Source organism: Oncorhynchus masou, unplaced genomic scaffold (assembly GCF_036934945.1).
Source record: "Oncorhynchus masou masou isolate Uvic2021 unplaced genomic scaffold, UVic_Omas_1.1 unplaced_scaffold_2435, whole genome shotgun sequence".
In the NCBI taxonomy this organism is placed as follows: Eukaryota; Metazoa; Chordata; class Actinopteri; order Salmoniformes; family Salmonidae; genus Oncorhynchus; species Oncorhynchus masou.
In genome coordinates, this window is record NW_027008888.1 from 1 (window position 1) to 20,838 (window position 20,838).

At 39.4% G+C, this 20,838-nt stretch overlaps 1 protein-coding gene across 1 annotated transcript; it reads left to right on the forward strand.

Moving 5' to 3' along the window:
- Positions 1 to 6,621: 6,621 nt before the first annotated feature.
- On the forward strand, positions 6,622 to 9,637 carry LOC135533539 (gastrula zinc finger protein XlCGF17.1-like). The gene is made up of 2 exons (XM_064960820.1): positions 6,622 to 6,930; positions 7,509 to 9,637. Exons 1-2 carry the CDS (start codon positions 6,831 to 6,833, stop codon positions 8,522 to 8,524), a joined length of 1,116 nt encoding a protein of 371 aa, XP_064816892.1. The 5' UTR covers positions 6,622 to 6,830; the 3' UTR covers positions 8,525 to 9,637.
- The last annotated feature ends 11,201 nt before the right edge of the window (positions 9,638 to 20,838 follow it).

Below are 20,838 nucleotides of genomic sequence, written 5' to 3' on the forward strand. Positions count from 1 at the left end.
TGTGCAAGTTCTCACTTAAGATGAGAGAGGCCTGTAATTTTCATCATAGGTACACTTCAACTATGACAGACAAAATGAGAAAAAAATCCAGAAAATCACATTGTAGAATTTTTTTATGAATTTATTTGCAAATTATGGTGGAAAATAAGTATTAGGTCAATAACAAAAGTTTATCTCAATACTTTGTTATATACCCTCTGTTGGCAATGACAGAGGTCAAACGTTTTCTGTAAGTCTTCACAAGTTTTTCACACACTGTTGCTGGTATTTTGGCCCATTCCTCCATGCAGATCTCCTCTAGAGCAGTGATGTTTTGGGGCTGTTGCAGGGCAACACAGACTTTCAACTCCCTCCAAAGATTTTCTATGGAGTTGAGATCTGGAGACTGGCTTGGCCACTCCAGGACCTTGAAATGCTTCTTACGAAGCCACTCCTCCGTTGCCCGGGCGGTGTGTTTGGGATCATTGTCATGCTGAAAGACCCAGCCACGTTTCATCTTCAATGCCCTTGCTGATGGAAGGAGGTTTTCACTCAAAATCTCACAATACATGGCCTTATTCATTCTTTCCTTTACACGGATCAGTCGTCCTGTTCCCTTTGCAGAAAAACAGCCCCAAAGCATGATGTTTCCACCCCCATGCTTCACAGTAGGTATGGTGTTCTTTGGATGCAACTCAGCATTCTTTGTTCTCCACACACGACGAGTTGAGTTTTTACCAAAGAGTTCTATTTTGGTTTCATATGACATTCTCCCAATCTTCTTCTGGATCATCCAAATGCTCTCTAGCAAACTTCAGACTGGCTTGGACATGTACTGGCTTAAGCAGGTACTTCCATTTCCTAATAATTGCTCCCACAGTTGATTTCTTCAAACTAAGCTGCTTACCTATTGCAGATTCAGTCTTCCCAGCCTGGTGCAGGTCTACAATTTTGTTACTGGTGTCCTTTGACAGCTCTTTGGTCTTGGCCATAGTGGAGTTTGGAGTGTGACTGTTTGAGGTTGTGGACAGGTGTCTTTTATACTGATAAGTTCAAACAGGTGCCATTAATACAGGTAACGAGTGGAGGACAGAGGAGCCTCTGAAAGAAGTTACAGGTCTGTGAGAGCCAGAAATCTTGCTTGTGTGTAGGTGACCAAACATGTATTTTCTACCATAATTTGCAAATAAATTCATTAAAAATCCTACAATGTGATTTTCTGGATTTTTTTCCTAATTTTGTCTGTCATAGTTGAAGTGTACCTATGATGAAAATTACAGGCCTCTCTCATCTTTTAAAGTGGGAGAACTTGCACAATTGGTGGCTGACTAAATACTTATTCCCCCCACTGTATAAAAATTCAGCCAAATCGTTGTCCAAAAATACCGATTTCCGATTGTTATGAAAACCTGAAATCGGCCATTCCGATTAATCGGTAGACCTCTACTTCAGATCCCACTCAAAGCTATTGACAAAATCCAACTTGAATGTGTACACCGCTTCGGACAGAGAGGTCAAAGGTATGAATGCCCAATCGTTGCCAAATTTGCTTCATTTAAAGCTAAAATAATGGTTAAAAGCCTGGGTAAAAGACTTGCTGGGACCAAAATTGTCATGAATGATCAGTTTCCGAAGGAAATTGCAGAACGGCGTAAAGTTCTGTATCCAATTTTCAAAGAAAATAGATTAAAAGGGAAACGAGTAGCTCTCGTCGTTGATAAACTATATATTGATAACCAGTTGTTCAGAGACAAAGACTACTCCATGGTTATTTAAATAATTACAAAGTTCTCATAGATGAGGAAAATAATGAAACACAATTCTAGCCCGATTATGGATTGTAACAATACAATAAAAAAAGCTTTTGTATATATCTTCACCTGTAACTAATTGGAACACACAAGCACTAATTCAACATGGTAAAGATAAAAACCAAGTAAACAGAAGGCACAGTATGTGTGGATGTGCTTATTATTTTAATTTTATTGTTTTGTTTGGGAAAGTTGAGTGAGTAATGGAATGGTTGCATATCCCAGAACCAATGTATTGCTGTGGGCCGGGGTATGAGCAGGTTGTCAATGTTGTTCAGATGATGGATATACTTTTATAATGAATTATACTTCTTATTTATTTATTGTCCTATCATGGGGAACTACATATAATTTATTTTAAATCTAATTATTTATTTATAATCCTAATTTAATGGTACGGTCCACAACCCTATACACCCACCTGAATGACCCAGATACTAAGGAGAAGTCCCTAACTGTTTTGTGGGCCTGATGTAATAGGTCTGTATGCAGCCAAAATGCAGTCAGAGATCTAGAGCAGCACTGCCCCCTCAACATTCTGAGCCTGCATTGCAGGGTTGGTCCTGCAAAGCCAAAGGCCCCAAAAGGGAGAGCATGCTACACAAGGAAATTCTCAAAGCTGCTAATGAGAACCTTGACGACCTTGTACCTAGCCAGTGGGGATTCCGGTGGGGTGCCCCCACCCAGGCAGTGGCAGTGCTGGCAACACTAGCTGCAGTAACCCATGGGGAGAGGGTCACACTGACATTCAGAGAGGGGGTATATTGTGACCCTGGTGGCGCAAAATCAAAGTCTGACTGCATGGAGATGCTTGGGAATATGGTCAATACGGGTGACTGTATTGTGGGTGTTTCAGGGAAAAGGTGTACATTTGACCTCCATCATCTAGGATGTGACAATGGTTCATAAAATCTCTCAATTTCTGCCCATTTTGTTTTTGCTGTCTTGAAGGCCTTCTCATACAGCTGCAACTGTAAGTGCATTTGTAAATCAATACCTTTCTTGAGTTGGGCTCAGGGATGGTGCAACTGTTGAGAATGTGAGTTTATGGTTGTGTGGGGGGAAAGGGTTGAGTGTGTGTGGGTGTATGTGTTAATCCCACAAATGTTGCGAAGGAGTAAAAGATGTTAGGGACGATAGAGGATGATCCAGAGCTATATATATATATATAATACAAATCTGGGTGAGGGCGATGGAAAGGCATTTGGCAGTTGATCTACTTCAACTCGGTAAATGGAACTGTGTGCTCTTTTCGAAGGATGGATCCCAATCTGTTCAGGGCTATGGGATACGGGGGGTCGGGGTGGTCTGCCGGGCATTGGGATGACAACCCAACTTGGGATGAGGGCTTTTAGCAGGTGGAATAGTAGGGACCAATTGGAGGTTTACCTAGTAGCAATGCAAATATCATGGTACAGCTATATGGACACTCAATCATCATGTAATGGTACGTTTATAAACATATATTTTGATAAATAGAATTGAAAGTTGTCTCATTATGATAAGTGGTGAAATAAGTATAGCCAGTTATAATTGTAATGGCCTAGCACTGCCGCCCACTGGAAATTCAAAAGGGGTGATGGTTTTAATTAACAGTAATTTTGATCCAAATGTACAAATAGTCCAAACAGATTATCAAGGTAGATGGATTATTTTAAATATGTTATTGGACAATAAACAGATATGGCTTATTAACCTATACGGTCCGAATAATGATGATCCAAGCTTCTTTGAAAATATATATAAGAATTTATCAACTCTACAAGCAACACTAGACTCTATTATTATGGTGGGAGATTTTAATACGATCTTAAATACCTCTATGGACCGGAAAGGAAATCGCACTACAAAGTATCACCCTCAGGCACTTAAGGAATTAGTGGATTTATGGAGACTTAAATACCCTGACCTCGTAAGATATACATGGCGGAGGCTTAATCAAGCTAGTCGTCTTGACTACTTTCTTATGCCATTCTCTCTGGTACCAAAAGTTTAAAAAGTGTTGATAGGGGACAGAATGCGGTCGGATCATCACATTATTGGTATATATATATATATATATATATATATATATATATATTACTCTTACAGAATTTCCACGTGGGCGAGGATATTGTAAATTTAATCAAAGCCTACTAGATGATAAATTGTTTAGAGCTAGTACAGGAGAATTTATAACTGACGTTTTCAGACATAACATAGGTACAGCAGATCCCCTTATTGTATGGGACACTTAAATGTGCCTTTAGAGGCCATGCAATTCAGTACTCATCTATAAAACAAAAGCGATTTTTAGATCAAGAGTCCATATTATTAACAAAGGAAATTGAAGGACTAACAGTACAGTTAGATAGCAATAAAAACTGTACCATAGAGGCACAGAATAAGTTAGAGGAAAAACAAAAAGAAATGGAGGAACTTATTCAAGAAAGATCCAGTGTAATATATTATAAAAAATAAAGCGAACTGGATGTAATATGGGGGAAAATGCACCAAATTCTATTTCAATCTTCAATATAGAAATGCTACCAAAATAAAGTATTAAAATGATGGAGTCACGCATGATTCACCAAATGATATTTTGAAAGAGGAAGTGAAGTACTTTAAGAATATGTTTTCGTTTCAGGCTCCTCCATCTCCACTAACTGAAACTAATTGTATGGATTTTAAAATTAACATCGGTACAGAAAGACTCATGTGAAGGCCAAATTACAGAGGAGGAACTGCTTGATGCAATTGGGGCCTTTAAGGATGGGAAAACTCCAGGGCTGGATGGCGTACCAGTGGAAGTATACACGTTTTTTATATATATACTCAAAGGACCATTATTAGCATGTTTTAACCACTCCTATAAAGATGGTAGATTATCAGACACACAACAAGAAGGTCTGATATCATTATTACTGAAACAGGACCCAAGTGGTATATATAAAGATCCACTCCATTTAAAAAATTGGAGACCTCTTACACTTCAGTGTTGTGATGCAAAAATCCTAGCAAAATGCTTGGCGCATAGAATTGAAAAAGTATTGTCAGCTATTATTCATAGTAATCAGACTTTTTTTTACATGGATGATACATTGGAGATAATATAAGACAAGTACTGGAAACAATAGAATACTATGAAATATCAGGGACACCAGACCTGGTTTTCATAGCTGATTTTGAGAAGGATTTTGATAAAGTACGAATGGAGTTTGTATAAATGCCTAGAATATTTCAGTTTTGGGAAATCTCTTTATAAAATGGGTTAGAGTTATGTATAGTAACCCTAGGTGTAAAATAGTAAATAATGGCTACATCTCAAAGTTTTAAACTATTTAGAGGAATAAAACAAGGTTGTCCACTATCGGCATATCTATTTATTATTGCCATCGAAATGTTAGCTGTTAATATTATATCAAACAATAATATTTAGGGATTACAAAATCCGTGGCTTAAAAACTAAGGTGTCATTGTATGCTGCTGATTTTATGTTTTCTTTTAAAACCCCAATTAGTCTCTCCACGGCCTCATAGAGGATCTAGATACTTTTGCTATTCTCTCTGGATTAAAACCAAATTATGATAAGTGTACTATATTACGTATTGGATCACTAAAAAATGCAAATTTTAAAATTACCATGTAGTGTACCAATAAAATGGTCTGACGGAGATGTGGACATACTCTGTATACAAATTTGGTTAGCAAGCGGCGATGATCCAGATGAAAAGGTTCAGAGTTTGGAGGTAGGAATCCGGAGGATATGGAGAGAAAAATAGGTCCGGTTTGCTCTGGTTTGAAATGCGTTGTAAGAACTGGCGAGAGCTGTCCGAGCTAAAGGTAAGCTGCTGACCGCTAGCAGTGGTTAGCTGACTGGTAGCTAGTTAGCTAGTTAGCTTCAGTTGAGGGATTCCAGTTCTGAGGTAAATAGAAATACTTTAGGAATAAAAACAGATCCACACCACATTGGGTGAGGCGGGTTGAAGGAGAGTATTTGAAGTTGAGGTTTAGTAAAATTATTAAAAAGAATGCGAAGAAAACGATATACATGGGACAAGACAAAGACGACTGACTGCTACGCCATCTTGGAACTGAGTGGATGTACATCATTTTCTCAAGGTAATTTAATAATCAAATCAATTTATTTGAGATTTCTGAGTTCGTTTTACATGCTATTGGTTTTGTGTAAAATTCACGAGCTGGGAAAATGGCGGCGCCCACTCTGTCTGCGTCAAAGAGAGGCAATTTCATGGTCGCACTACTGTTTTGAAGCTGAATGTAATGACGATCAGTTTCCTACTAATATTACATGTGTACTAATATTCAGACACATTCAGTTTCTATCTTTGTCTATAAATGTTAATATGGTGTGAATGGGAAATACAATTGGTTTTTGATTTAAATAATACAGTGAAGACAAGGTTATTCAGGAAAATCGTACATAGTGCTGCCTGAAACATACTGCAACCTTGTACTAAATGGTTTTTGAGTCGTTTATTAATTTATTTAAATCCAAGAAGTCTACTATAGGTTAAGTTTAGTTACGTTGTGTAGCGTGTACTTTGTCTAATTTGAATGAATTCTTGTTTTGTTGTCGATGCTTACCTACCTCATCTATTGAAATGAGATGGACAGGAGCTCACTGGAGCTGAGTACCAGCACCTCAATGTTCTACTGCTTGAGCTGATGTTCCTCTTATAGAATATTACCTCAACAGTATTGTGGAGCTCCTGCATCTAAATATAAACAGTACCCCACCACCTAAAATGAGTATCAAACTATTTCAGTCCAAGTTAAGCACTGAATTAGATCATTGCACAAGAAAAAATAAAATATATTTTAATAGAGAGTAAAGAGAGTGCCGGAACAGTCAAGACAATAACTTTTTGTCTGTTTCTCATTGTTACTACAGGACCACTACAATTAAGTCTGAGTCCGGTAACATCAACAGTGAGGACAAACCCAGCCTGCCTCTCTCCTTCCACACTGAGTCCAAACCCACAGTCACTGGGTCCTGATTGTGACAGTGGAGCCCAGTTTGCACTGCAGGATCCAGAGATGGCATCAGTGAAGCTGGAAGACTGCAGTCAAACACTGGAGCTGAATGTCAACATTAAAGATGAAGAAGAGGAGAAGATTGGGAAATCTTTTTCTCATGGTAAGAGCAGGTTCTAACTAAGTTAGTTGTTCGTTCCGACTTCCAACTGTATGAAAAGTTGCAGTAGAACTGTTTCATGATGAACTGTTTCAATGAGAAGATAATGTTACTTCATGCTACTCCTACTTGCATGGTTTGACACCAGTATTGCCAGCATTTGTTTTATTCCCTGGGATATCTGGAGTCCCAATCATGGCCAGATGTGATACAGCCTGGTTACTAACCCTTTGATAGTGATTGGAGGATAATATGGCTTTTACCCACTTTTAGAATAGTTCTGTTCCCTTTCCTTTTGTGCAGTCTACTAATATGAATGTCTCCCGGTACGGCCAGAAGAGGACTGGCCACCCATTTGAGCCTGGTTCCTCTCTATGTTTCTTCCTAGGTTCCTGCTTGCTGGGGAGTTTTTCGTGGCCACTTTGTTTCTACATCTGCGTTGCTTGCTCTTTGGGGATTGAGGCTGGGTTTCTGTAAAGCACTTTGTGACAACTTCTGATGTAATAAGGGCTACATAAAATACATGTGATTGACATGTATATCACATCAACTGACTGGTTCTTCTGATGTTGTTCACACAGGAGACCATGTTGAGACATTCTCTACATCCAGAGAGGAACAGCAGGAAGCTCACAGAGCTAAGAGGTCTTACCCCTGCCCACATTGTGAGGAGATTTTCCCATTTCTATCAAAGCTAAAAGTACACCTAAAAATACACACAGGAGAGAATCGTTATTCCTATACTGACGGTGGGAAGAATTTCACGACATCCAAGGCTCTGACAGTTCATCAGAGAGTGCACACAGGAGAGAAGCCTTACATCTGCTCTGACTGTAAGGCGAGTTTCTCTCGACTGCGCAACTTAAAACGACATGAACGTATACACACAGGAGAGAAGCCTTACTCCTGCTCTGACTGTAAGGCGAGTTTCTCTCTACTGTGCAACTTAAAACGACATGAACGTATACACACAGGAGAGAAGCCTTACTCCTGCTCTGACTGTGGAAAGAGTTTCTCTCTACCGGGCCACTTAAAAAGACACCAACATATACATACCGGAGAGAAGCCTTACTCCTGCTCTGACTGTGGAAAGAGTTTCTCTCGACTGGGCAACTTAAAAACACATAAACATGTACATACAGGAGAGAAGCCTTACTCCTGCTCTGACTGTGTAAAATGCTTCACAACATCAACTGAGCTAAAAGTTCATAAAAGAACACACACAGGAGAGAAGCCTTACTCCTGCTCTGACTGTGTAAAATGCTTCACGACATCAACTAGGCTAAAAGTTCATCAGAGAACACACACAGGAGAGAAGCCTTACATCTGCTCTGACTGTGCGGCGAGTTTCTCTGTACTGTGCCACTTAAAACGACATGAAAGTATACACACAGGAGAGAAGCCTTACTCCTGCTCTGACTGTCCGGCGAGTTTCTCTCTACTGTGCAACTTAAAACAACATCAACGTTTACACACAGGAGAAAAGCCTTATCACTGCACTGACTGTGAGAAGAGATTCTACAGATTGGGCCATTTAAAAAGACACCAATGTATACATAAAGGAGAGAAGTCTCATCAGTTCTCTCAGACCAGCTAATATTAGACACCACTTAATTCTTATGTCATTAAATAATTGGCAACGTTGAATTCAATCAAATGAAGAAAGCGTAGAACACTCTTGTAATCCTGTTGTTTCTCACTGTGAGAGAACTGTTCAGAGGGAATGGAGCATTATAGAATATTAGCCTGTCTTTACTGATCAGTGTACACCTTGACAGTTTTGGTGAGTTTTGTTAGCATCTACTGTCAAGATATTGAGCTGACCTTGGATTTGCCCTTAAGGTTGAATATCCTTTGTGAGGCTTCTCACAGTGGAGTCTGATGGTTAACTGAGTGGTACTGCTTCACTCTGCAGTTTTCTGTGGGATTGAGCTAGTAGACACAACATGCACTGGGTGTACAAAACATTAAGGACACCTGCTCTTTCCATGACAGACTGACCAGGTGAACCCAGGTGGGCTAAGGAATGAAAACACTGGACACTGAAAAATTGGAAACATACTGCCTGGTCTGATGAATCCCTGTTCCTGCTGTTTCATGCTGATGGGAGGAAATGGTGGAAAAAGTACCTAACTGTCATACTTGAGTAAAAGTAATGATACCTTAATATAAAATGACTCAAGTGAAAGTGAGTCACCCATCAAAATACTACTTAAGTAAAAGTATTTGGTTGTAAATATACTTAAGTATCAAAAGTAAAAGTATGAATAATTTCAAATTCCTTCAATTAAGCAAACCAGACGGCACATTTGTCTTTAAAAAATATATATAGTACGGATAGCCAGGGGCAGACTCCAACACTCAGACATCATTTACAAACGAAGCATTTGTGTTTAGTGAGTCCGCCAGATCAGAGGCAGTGGGGATGACCAGGGATGTTGTCTTTTAGTGTGTGAATTGGACCATTTCCTGTCCTGCTAGTCATAAAAAATGTCAAGGGTATTTTGGGTGTCAGGGAAAATGTATGGAGTAAAAAGTACATTATTTTCTTTCGGAATGTAGTGAAGTAAAAGTTGTCAACAATATAAATAGTACGCCCAAAAAACTGCTCAATTTGTTATTTAAAGAAATTATTCTGAAAAAAGGGGTGAAATTAAAAAAACAAAAAATATATAAATAGTAAAGTACAGATACAACTAAAGTAGATCTTTAAATAATTTTGCTTCAGTACTTTTGCATGCATCAGTAGGCTGGTTTACACCACTGCATGCATCCATGCCGTGTGTCAGCATTACAGGCTGGTGGTGTGATGGTTGGGGTGTGTTTTCAGGCCATGCACACATTGGGCCTCTTGATAAAAGTTGAGCAATGTTTGAATGTCACAGGATATCTAAACATCATTGCCAATCAGGTGCCTCCCTTCATGGCAGCAGTGTATCCATCTGCAAGTTGTTTTCTTCAGCAGGATTATGCCACAAGGTTTGCCCAGGAATGATTCCAATAACATGACAGGGAATTCAGCTTACTGTGGGAGGAGATGGAACGAGCTATTCAGAGTAGACACCTTGGACAGTCTATGCACTGATGAATTGAGGATGTTCTGAGGACAAAGGGAGGTGCAACTCAATATTTTGAAGGTGTTCCTAATGTTTTGTACACGGTGTATATCAGATAAAGATGGGGTGGTCAGTTTTTAGCATTGGTATGGGTGTATTATTTTATTACTAAACTTTTGTTTAATGATTAACAGACTATGAATCTACTACTTGTTTATTAAATTGTCTTTAATACTTGATTCATTATTGTAGTCATTGATGATGAATGTATTTGAAAGACTGTATTGAAGTTAATTCATCTGGTGGCAGGTAGCCTAGCGGTTAAGAGTGTTATTCCAGTAACTGAAAGGTTGCTTGTTTGAATCCCGAGCCGACTTGGTGTAAAAATCTGTCATTGTGCCCTTGAACAAGCCAATTAACCCTTATTTGTCCTGTACCCTTATTTGTCTTGTAAATCTCTCTGGATAAGAGCATCCACTAATTGTCAAGAATGTAATGAGAAATAATGTTTGTTCATACATTTTTTTCTCTCTTGTGTATAATTAAATGAAAAACTGTTTGAAGTGAAATACTGTATATACAATAAACAACATTACCACTTTGTTTACCCTGGTCAGAGGGACAGGACCATAGTAAACTAGACTATGTAACTGCTGCTGTTAGTAGCCTACAGTCTCCATGTAGTACAGCATGTCAGATCACTAATGATTAGGTGTATAGGCTGCTACATTTCTGCTTATGTCTTTTGGGAGTGATATGTTACATTACATTTAAGTCATTTGGCAGACGCTCTTATCCAGAGCGACTTATCAGGCTAAGTAACTACGAGGTACATTATTTACCCATTTCAATCTTATACCAACCAACCCTGTGCTTGGTGTGACTGTTATGGTCAGAACAGACCATCTGATATGCCCTTAAATATTCTAATATGCAACCTGGAATTAAAATGTAAGAGGACCAGTGCTTCTACAGTGAATCACATTGTGCTGTTTGAGATGTTGTTAGACTGCATTGTATCATTTTTTCCTCTTCTGAGTGCACTGGTGGGCAACAATGAATATTTCAAATACTTATTTTCCACCAAAATTTGTAAATAAATTCATTAAATCCTACAATGTGATTTTCTGGATTTTTTTCCCTCATTTTGTCTGTCATAGTTGAAGTGTACCTATGATGAAAATTACAGGCCTCTCTCATATTTTTAAGTGGGAGAACTTGCACAATTGGTGGCTGACTAAATACTTTTTTGCCCCACTGTATGCCTTGATGATAATCAGAAACGTGTATTTACCACATCAAAATCTTAATATTTCACATTACTTTAGAAATTATCTTAAGAACAGGTATAAAAGGTTCACATATGGGAAAAATTATCAATATCAATTGTAATTTAATACACCGTTGCCACAAAAATATGTACCATGATGGTAATGACTTAGCGTTGTGGTAATGACAGAGTGTGGTGGAAATCACATTTCATATAAAACAAATGATGACAAATACCATGAAACATTTTAATGTCACAGTAGTACATGTTTAATTTGATTGAAGATATAGAACAGACCATTTGTTCCAATTCATCCCAAAGTTGTTCGATGGGGTCAGGCCAATGTGCGGGCCATTCAAGTTCTTCCACACTGATCTCAACCAACCACTTCTGTATGGATCTTGCTTTGTGCGCGGGTACATTGTCATGCTGAAACAGGAAAGGGCCTTCCCCAAAACTGTTGCCACAGAGCTGGAAGCACAGAATCATCTAGAATGTCATCGTATGCTCGAGCGTTAAGATTCTGGAACTACATGAAATGAATTATTTCTCACCCTTGGTAGTTACTAACCCTTGTGATAGTGGCAGTTTGGAACTCAGTAGTGAGTTGTCATGTCTAAATGTTGATATTTAACCCTAACCCAGTAACTCAGTAGTGAGTTGTCATGTCTAAATGTTGATATTTAACCCTAACCCAGTAACTCAGTAGTGAGTTGTCATGTCTAAATGTTGATATTTAACCCTAACCCAGTAACTCAGTAGTGAGTTGTCATGTCTAAATGTTGATATTTAACCCTAACCCAGTAATAAGTTGTCATGTCAAATGTTGAATTTCACATGTAATAGTGACATCTAAAAATCACTCAACCAGTTGTCATGTCTAAAACATAATACATCATGTAATGGTCTTATTTAGTGTTCACATTTCAAAAACTGAACCATGATCATAATACATATGTCATTTGTTTGTCTTTTCAGGTCTTACAGCAAGTAAAAATGTATGAACTAAAACATTTAGTCATTACCACCAGATTCTGTCCTTACCATCACAGTTCATTATGTGGTTGTAATGACGTGGTGGGAATAACAAAATATGACATTTGGTCATAAATAGCAGGGATTCTAGCATACTAATCCAGTTGAACAGCTAAATACAATATATCCTAAAAACATAATTTCAAAAATTAACATAATTTGATGAAATTATAGCCTATTTGGTAATGACCAAATAGACTCCATGACATCCATGTGCTCCACTGTCACTATTCATATCCATGGTATCCATGGTAACCAAGTACAAACTTTTGAAAAAAAGTTATTGTCATGTCATTTGCTTGTCGTGGTGTTAATGACACAATACTTAGAGACAACTGTATTTTGTGTAAAGAAAGTATCAAATGGCTTATGTACATTAAATATATATAGTTTCCATGTATTTGACTTTTTAAACAGGTGCATTAAATATTTTGTAATTATCAAGACTTTTTAAAAGTGTAATACAAAGAATAATGTCAAAAGTGGTGTGAGACAGAACAAAAACAGACATGACATGCTGAAGAAAAAGAGTTGAAGGTTATTTTAGTATCTACTTAATGGATGTGAAATAAACAAATCTAAATTAGCATTTTATCTTAAAAATCGAACCCTGAGACACAAAAATTGATTGTCAGACATCACAGGGCCACCCAAGTCAGGTGGTGTCAGAGAATACTAAAAATTGTCAAAGACTCCAGCCACCCTAGTCATAGACTGTTCTCTCTTACTGCACGGCAATCAGTACCGGAGAACCAAGTCTAGGTCCAAGAGGCTTCTAAACAGCTTCAACCCCCAAGCCATAAGACTCCTGAACAGCTAATCAAATAGCTACCCAGACTATTTGCACCCCCCCACCCACCCACCGGTGCTACTACTTGTATCTATGCATAACCACTTTAATAACTCTACCTACAAATACATAATTATCTCGACACCGGTGCCCCCGCACATTGACTTGACAGGTTCACATTGACCCGCTCTTGTTATTTAGTGCTGCTCTTTAATTATCCTTCTCTCTTACTTTAAGGTATTTTCTTAAAACTCTGCACTGTTGGTTAAGGGCCTTAGTAAGTAAGCATTTCACTATAAGGTCTATACATGTTGTATTTGGCGCTTGTGACAAATAAAATGTGATTTGAAAACATGAACTCATTCACATTAGACACAAAGGACAACGTAAGAGCACTTTATAGTAGATTTCCTAAATTCACATAAAATGACTCAAAAACCATGTAGTACATTGCAAGGTTACTGTTTGTTTTAGGCAGCACTGTTACTATTTTCCTGAACATCCGCGTCTTCATTGTATTATTTAAATTAAAAGTATTGTATTTCCGGTTCACATTACAGTAACAGACCGAGTGGGGGCCGCCATTTTACCAGCTCGTCAATTTTACACAAAACCAATAACATGCAACAAAGAAATCTCAAATAAATTGATTCTTTATGGAATTACCTTGTGACAAATATGTACATCCACCCAGACAAAGCCAAAGTCTCGAGCTATGTGACTTGTAAAATAGTTTACCACGTTCTTCACTCAGTTTGACACAGAAATTACACATCAAACCTTTACCAAAACGTGATAATACCTTAACGGATTTGTTACCTAGCATGGTATGACATGTTCTTTCGACACTAGAAAGTCTAAACGTGTTATTACATACCTGTAGTAGTAAATTGAAACGGACACAAAGGTTATCTTCTTGACTGCTGTAAAGAAATGTTAATTCTTATGCAGGTGACCAACTTACTGCTATTGCCTTGCTGTAACTGAGACAACACATAGCAACGTATTTTCACAGACTCACTTAAATCATCCACAACACTGTCAAAATAGGATACATCCTAGCCACAGGTGCTAGCCTTCAGTTCGGCCACAACATCCAGTGAGGACACGAACGCACACACATTACACACTAACTACCGAGGACATACAGATAAGACTCCTACACACATTGGCAGGAGAAACAGAATAGGGAGAGACTAGCGCACACACATAACCTCCTTTTTCTAGCTGAACATTGTGTGACTGAGAACAGGCATGGAGGGATTCTACGATGACGGACAGACAACTGAGCCAATGACGGAAGACTACACCCCAGCCTGAGCCTGAACCAATCCGAAGAACAGAACTTCTAGAATCAACCTACTTTCTGTTCTGTATTAATTGCTTGTGCAAACGATTAGCGGGGCTTTTTTGTTGGTTCCTCATGAGCTAATAGAAGGGCCCGTATATACGCTGTACCAGATATCTTTACTCTGAATAAACTGTCGCTTGTCATACAATCTACCACCTTGTCTGCATCGATCCTTGACCGGCTCGCCCTTCATCATATCTCTTTATCAACACTGCACAGTTCTGGCGCTTTCTTTAAACCGAAGACTGGTGCCCGCCTGCCGGGAACTTCCTGCTCCCCCACTACCACACAACCTTCCGTGCATTCCGGGATCCTTGGGATGGCCCTATCCCATGCCACAAGAAGGCGGAAGATGCTACTAATGCTGCCGCCGCTTCCTCAGTGGCGTAAACTAAAGTACAAAGGTAAACAATATTTAAGAGATGACAAAAGCAGTTTTCTTTATAAAATAAATTAATGTTAATTTATAACACATGCTGAGAGCAAATGCACCTCTAACTAAATGTAACTCCAAAGGAACTGTAACATAAGGGACAGTTCAATCAAATTACAAATGTACACATTGGTTTCATCACCCTGTATACAATCCCAAAAATGTACATGTCAACAGTGAAGTTCTGAAGATGGAGGACTTTCAATACAGCAGTGTTCCCCAATCCTGGTCCCAAGGGGTGTACATGTGTGTTTTTGCCCTCACACTCTCATACCTTATTCAATTCAAAGGCTTGAGTTGCTTAGTTGAATCCAGTGTGTGAGTGTTAGGGGCAAAAACAAAAAAAGCACACCTCTATGGATCCCCAGGACCAGGATTAGGGTACACTGCAGTACACAGCAAAAGGTGTGATGATGCAAATTACAGGCAATTGTCATTTTCATATCATTATCATCACCATCACACTTTTTGCTTTGTACTGAAAGTTCTTGAAAACGGGATTGAGTGTACTCATGAACAAAATACTACAATAATTGTTTTGGGGTGAAACATCCCTTTCATAGAGCCTACCACTCTATTAAAGGAGTAGTTCACTATTTTATAACTTGAAGTCCTGAATGTAAGATCACATCAAATGTATTTATAAAGCCCTTAATACAGCTGATGCCACAAAGTGCTGTACAGAGACCCAGCCTAAAACCCCAAACAGCACGCAATGCAGGTGTAGAAGCACGGTGGCTAGGAAAAACTCCCTAGAAAGGCCAAAACCTAGGAAGACACCTAGAGAGGAACCAGGCTATGAGGGGTAGCCAGTCCTCTTCTGGCTGCGCTGGGTGGAGATTATAACAGAACATGGCCAAGATGTTCAAATGTTCATAAATGACCAACATGGTCAAATAATAATAATCACAGTAGTTGTCAAGGGTGCGACAGGTCAGCACCTCAGGAGTAAATTTCAGAAGGCTTTTCATAGCCGATCATTGAGAGTATCTCTACCGCTCCTGCTGTCTCTAGAGAGTTGAAAACAGCAGGTCTGGGACAGGTAGCACGTCCGGTGAACAGGTCAGGGTTCCAAAGGCGCAGACAGAACAGTTGAAACTGGAGCAGCAGCATGGCGAGGTGGATTGGGGACAGCAAGGAGTCATCATACCAGGTAGCCCTGAGGCATGGGTCCTATGGCTCAGGTCTTCTGAGAGAAAGAAAGAAAGAAAGAAAGAAAAAGAAAGAAAAAGAAAGAAAGAAGAGAATTAAAGGGAGCATAAAGGGAGCATTAAATTCACACAGGACACCGGATAAGACAGGAGAAATACTCCAGATATAACAGACTGACCCTAGCCCCCGACACAAACTACTGCAGCATAAATACTGGAGGCTGAGACAGGAGGGGTCAGGAGACACTGTGGCCCTGTCCGGGGGTATCATCGGATGGGGCCACAGTGGACCATGCCTCTAGAGACTGCAGGTGTGGTAGAGATACTCAAACAGGAAGGATATAACCCCACCCACTTTGCCAAAGCACAGCCCCCACACCACTAGAGGGATATATTCAACCACCAACTAACCATCCTAAGACGAGGCAGAGTATAGCCCACAAAGATCTCCGCCACAGCACAAACCAAGGGGGCGCCAACCCAGACAGGAAGACCATGTCAGTGACTCAACCGACTCAAGTGACGCACCCCTCCTAGAGACGGCATGGAAGAGCACCAGTAAGCCAGTGACTCAGCCCCTGTAATGGGGTTAGAGGCAGAGAATCCCAGTGGAGAGAGGGGAACCGGCCAGGCAGAGACAGCAAGGGCGGTTCATTGCTCCAGTGCCTTTCAGTTCACCTTCACACTCCTGGGCCAGATTACACTCAATCATAGGACCTACTGAAGAGATGAGTCTTCAATAAAGACTTAAAGGTTTAAAGGTTGAGACTGAGTCTGCATCTCTCACATGGGTAGGCAGACCATTCCATAAAAATGGAGCTCTATAGGAGAAAGCCCTGCCTCCAGCTGTTTGCTTAGAAATTCTAGGGACAATTAGGAGGCCTGCTTCTTGTGACCATAGCGTACGTGTAGGTATGTACGACAGGACCAAGTCGGAAAAATAGGTAGGAGCAAGCCCATGTAAGGCTTTGTAGGTTAGCAGTAAAACCTTGAAATCAGCCCTTGCCTAAACAACAGGAAGCCAGTGTAGGGAGGCTAGCACTGGAGTAATATGATCAATTTGTTTTGTTTCAGTCAGGATTCTAGCAGCCGTATTTAGCACCAACTAAAGTTTATTTAGTGCTTTATCCGGATAGCTGGAAAGTAAGAGCATTGCAGTAGTCTAACCTAGAAGTGGCAAACGCATGGATTCATTTTTCTGCATCTTTTTTGGACAGAACATTTCTGGTTTTTGCAATGTTACATAGATGGAAAAAAGCTGTCATTGAAACAGTTTTGATATGTTCGTCAAAAGAGAGATCAGGGTCCAGAGTAACGCCGAGGTCCTTCCCAGTTTTATTTGAGACGACTGTACAACCATCAACATTAATTGTCAGATTCAACAGAAGATCTCTTTGTTTCTTGGGACCTAGAACAAGCATCTCTGTTTTGTCCGAGTTTAAAAGTAGAAAGTTTGCAGCCATCCACTTCCTTATGTCTGAAACACAGGCTTCTAGCGAGGGAAATTTTGGGTCTTCACCGTGTGTCATCAAAATGTACAGCTGTGTGTCATCCGCATAGCAGTGAAAGTTAACATTATGTTTTCGAATGACATCCCCAAGAGGTAAAATATATAGTGAAAACAATAGTAGTCCTAAAACGGAACCTTTAGAGTTGATTTGTCAGAGGACAAACCATCCACAGAGACAAACTGATATCTTTCTTTCATTTCGTATACATTGTTTGTCTTCAGGAAGGCAGTTAGTTGCTGCACAACAGCTTTTTCATTTTTTTTTTGAGAGGAATGGGAGATTCGAAAAAGGCTGATAGTTTTTTATATTTTCTGGGTCAAGGTTTGGCTTTTTCAAGAGAGGCTTTATTACTGCCACTTTTAGTGAGTTTGGTAAACATCCCGTGGATAGAGAGCCGTTTACTATGTTCAACATAGCAGGGCCAAGCACAGGAAGCAGCTCTTTCAGTAGTTTAGTTGGAACAGGGTCCAGTATGAAGCTTGAAGGTTTAGAGGCCATGCTTCTTTTCATCATTGTGTCAAAAGATATAGTCAAAAGATATAGTACAAACACTTAAGTGTCTCCCTTGATCCTAGGTCCTGGCAGAGTTGTGCAGACTCTGGACAACCGAGCTTTGGAGGAATATGCCGATTTAAAGAGGAGTCCGTAATTTGCTTTCTAATGATCATGTTCTTTTCCTCAAAGAAGTTCATGAATTTATTACTGCTGAAGTGAAAGCCATCCTCTCTTGGGGAATGTTGCTTTTTAGTTAGCTTTGCGACAGTATCAAAAATAAATGTTGGATTGTTCTTATTTTCCTCAATTAAGTTGGAAAAATAGGATGACCGAGCAGCAGTGAGGGCTCTTTGATACTGCACGCTACGGTCTTTCCAAGCTAGTTGGAAGACTTCCAATTTGGTGTGGCGCCATTTCCGTTACAATTTTCTGGAAGCTTGCTTCAGAGCTCGGGTATTTTCTGTATACCAGGGAGCTAGATTCTTATGACAAATTATTTTAGTTTTTAGGGTGCGACTGCATCTAGGTTATTGTGCAAGGTTAAATTGAGATCCTCAGTTAGGTGGTTAACTGATTTTTTCCTCTGACGTCCTTGGGTAGACAGAGGGAGTCTGGAAGGACATCAAGGAATCCTTGTGTTGTCTGAGAATTTATTGCACGACTTTTGATGATTCTTGGTTGGAGTCTGAGCAGATTATTTGTTGCGATTGCAAACATAATAAAATGGTGGTCCAATAGTCCAGGATTATGAGGAAAAATATAAATTAAGATCCACAACATTTATATCATGGGACAAAACTAGGTCCAGAGTATCACTGTGGCAGTGAGTAGGTCCGGAGACATGTTGGACAAAACCCACTGAGTTGATGATGGCTCCGAAAGCCTTTTGGAGTGGGTCTGTGGATTTTTCCATGTGAATATTAAAGTCACCAAAAATTTGAATATTATCTGCTATGACTACAAGGTCCGATAGGACTTCAGGGAGCTCTGTGAGGAACGCTGTATATGGCCCAGGAGGCCTGTAAACAGTAGCTATAAAAAGTGATTGAGTAGGCTGCATAGATTTCATGAATAGAAGCTCAAAAGACAAAAACGTTGTGTCATTCAAACATTGCAGATCTTTTATCAAGGGGCCCAATGTGTGCCCTGAAAACACACCCCAACGCCTTCACACCACCACCCTGCAATGCTGACACACGGCATGGATGCAGGCAGTTGTGTAAAGTACTTAAATAAACATTATTTAAAGAACTACTTTAGTAGTTTTTTGGGGGGTATCTGTACTTTACTATTTATATTGGTGACAAATTTTATTTCACTACATTCCTAAAGAAAATTTACTTTTTACTCCATACATTGTCCCTGATACCCAAAAGTACTTGTAACATTGTTTATGATTAGCAGGACAGAAAATGGTCCAGTTCACACACTTGTCAAGATAACATCCCTGGTCATCCCCACTGCCTCTGATCTGGCAGACTCACTAAACACAAATGCTTTGTTAGTAAATGATGTCTGAGTGTTGGAGTGAGCCCCTGGCTATCTGTAATATAAAAAAAACAATAAAATTGTGCCATCTGGTTTGCTTAATTTCAGGAATTTGAAATTATTAATACTTTTACTTTTGATACTTAAGTGTATTTACAACCAAATACCTTTACTCAAGGAGTATTTTAATGGGTGACTTTCACTTGAGTAATTTTCTATTAAGGTTTCATAACTTTCACTCAGTATGACAGTTAGGTACTTTTTCCACCACTGGATGTATGTACTCGTGGTTTCCTCCATACCCCAGTCTTCCCATCAGCATGAAACAGCAGGAACAGGGATTCATCAGACCAGGCAGTATGTTTCCAATTTTTCAGTGTCCAGTGTTTTCATTCCTTAGCCCACTGCAACCACAGTTTCTTGTTTTTTTGCTGAAAGCAAATGGGGATCCATAATAAACACACAAAAATGACATTATTAACGATCATAGCTTTTAACCTGGATTCACCTGGTCAGTTTGTCATGAAAAAGCAGGTGTCGTTAATGTTTTGAACTCAGAGTATGTTGTTGTGTCTATAGCTCATTCCCACAGAAAACTGCAGAGGGAAGCAGTACCACCCAGTCACAGAGGATATTCCTAAGGTAATCTCAATGTCTTTACAGTAGAAACTAACAAAACAAACATTCCAAAACTGACAAGGTGCGCACTGATCAGTAAAGTAAAGAGAGGATAACATTCTACAACACTCCCTTTCCTCTGTACAGTTATCTCATAGTGAGAAACTACAGTTGAAGTTGGAAGTTTACATACACCTTAGCCAAATACATTTAAACTCAGTTTTTCACAATTCCTGACATTTAGTCCTAGTAAAAACTCCCTGTTTTTGGTCAGTTAGGATCGCCACTTTATTTTAAGAATGTGAAATGTCAGAATAATAGTAGAGTGATTTATTTCAGCTTTAATTTCTTTCATCACATTCCCAGTGGGTCAGAAGTTCACATACACTCAATTAGTATTTGGTAGCTTTGCTTTTAAATTGTTTAACTTGGGTCAAACGTGTTGGGTAGCCTTCCACAAGCTTTCCACAATAAGTTGGGTGAATTTTGGCCCATTCCTACTGACAGAGCTGGTGTAACTGAGTCAGGTTTGAAGGCCTCCTTGCTCGCACACTCTTTTTCAGTTCTGCCCACAAATGTTCTATAGGTTTGAGGTCAGGGCTTTGTGATGGCCACCCCAATACCTTGACTTTGTTGTCCTTAAGCCATTTCGCCACAACTTTGGAAGTATGCTTGGCATCATTGTCCACATAATTTTCTATTTTGTGAAGTGC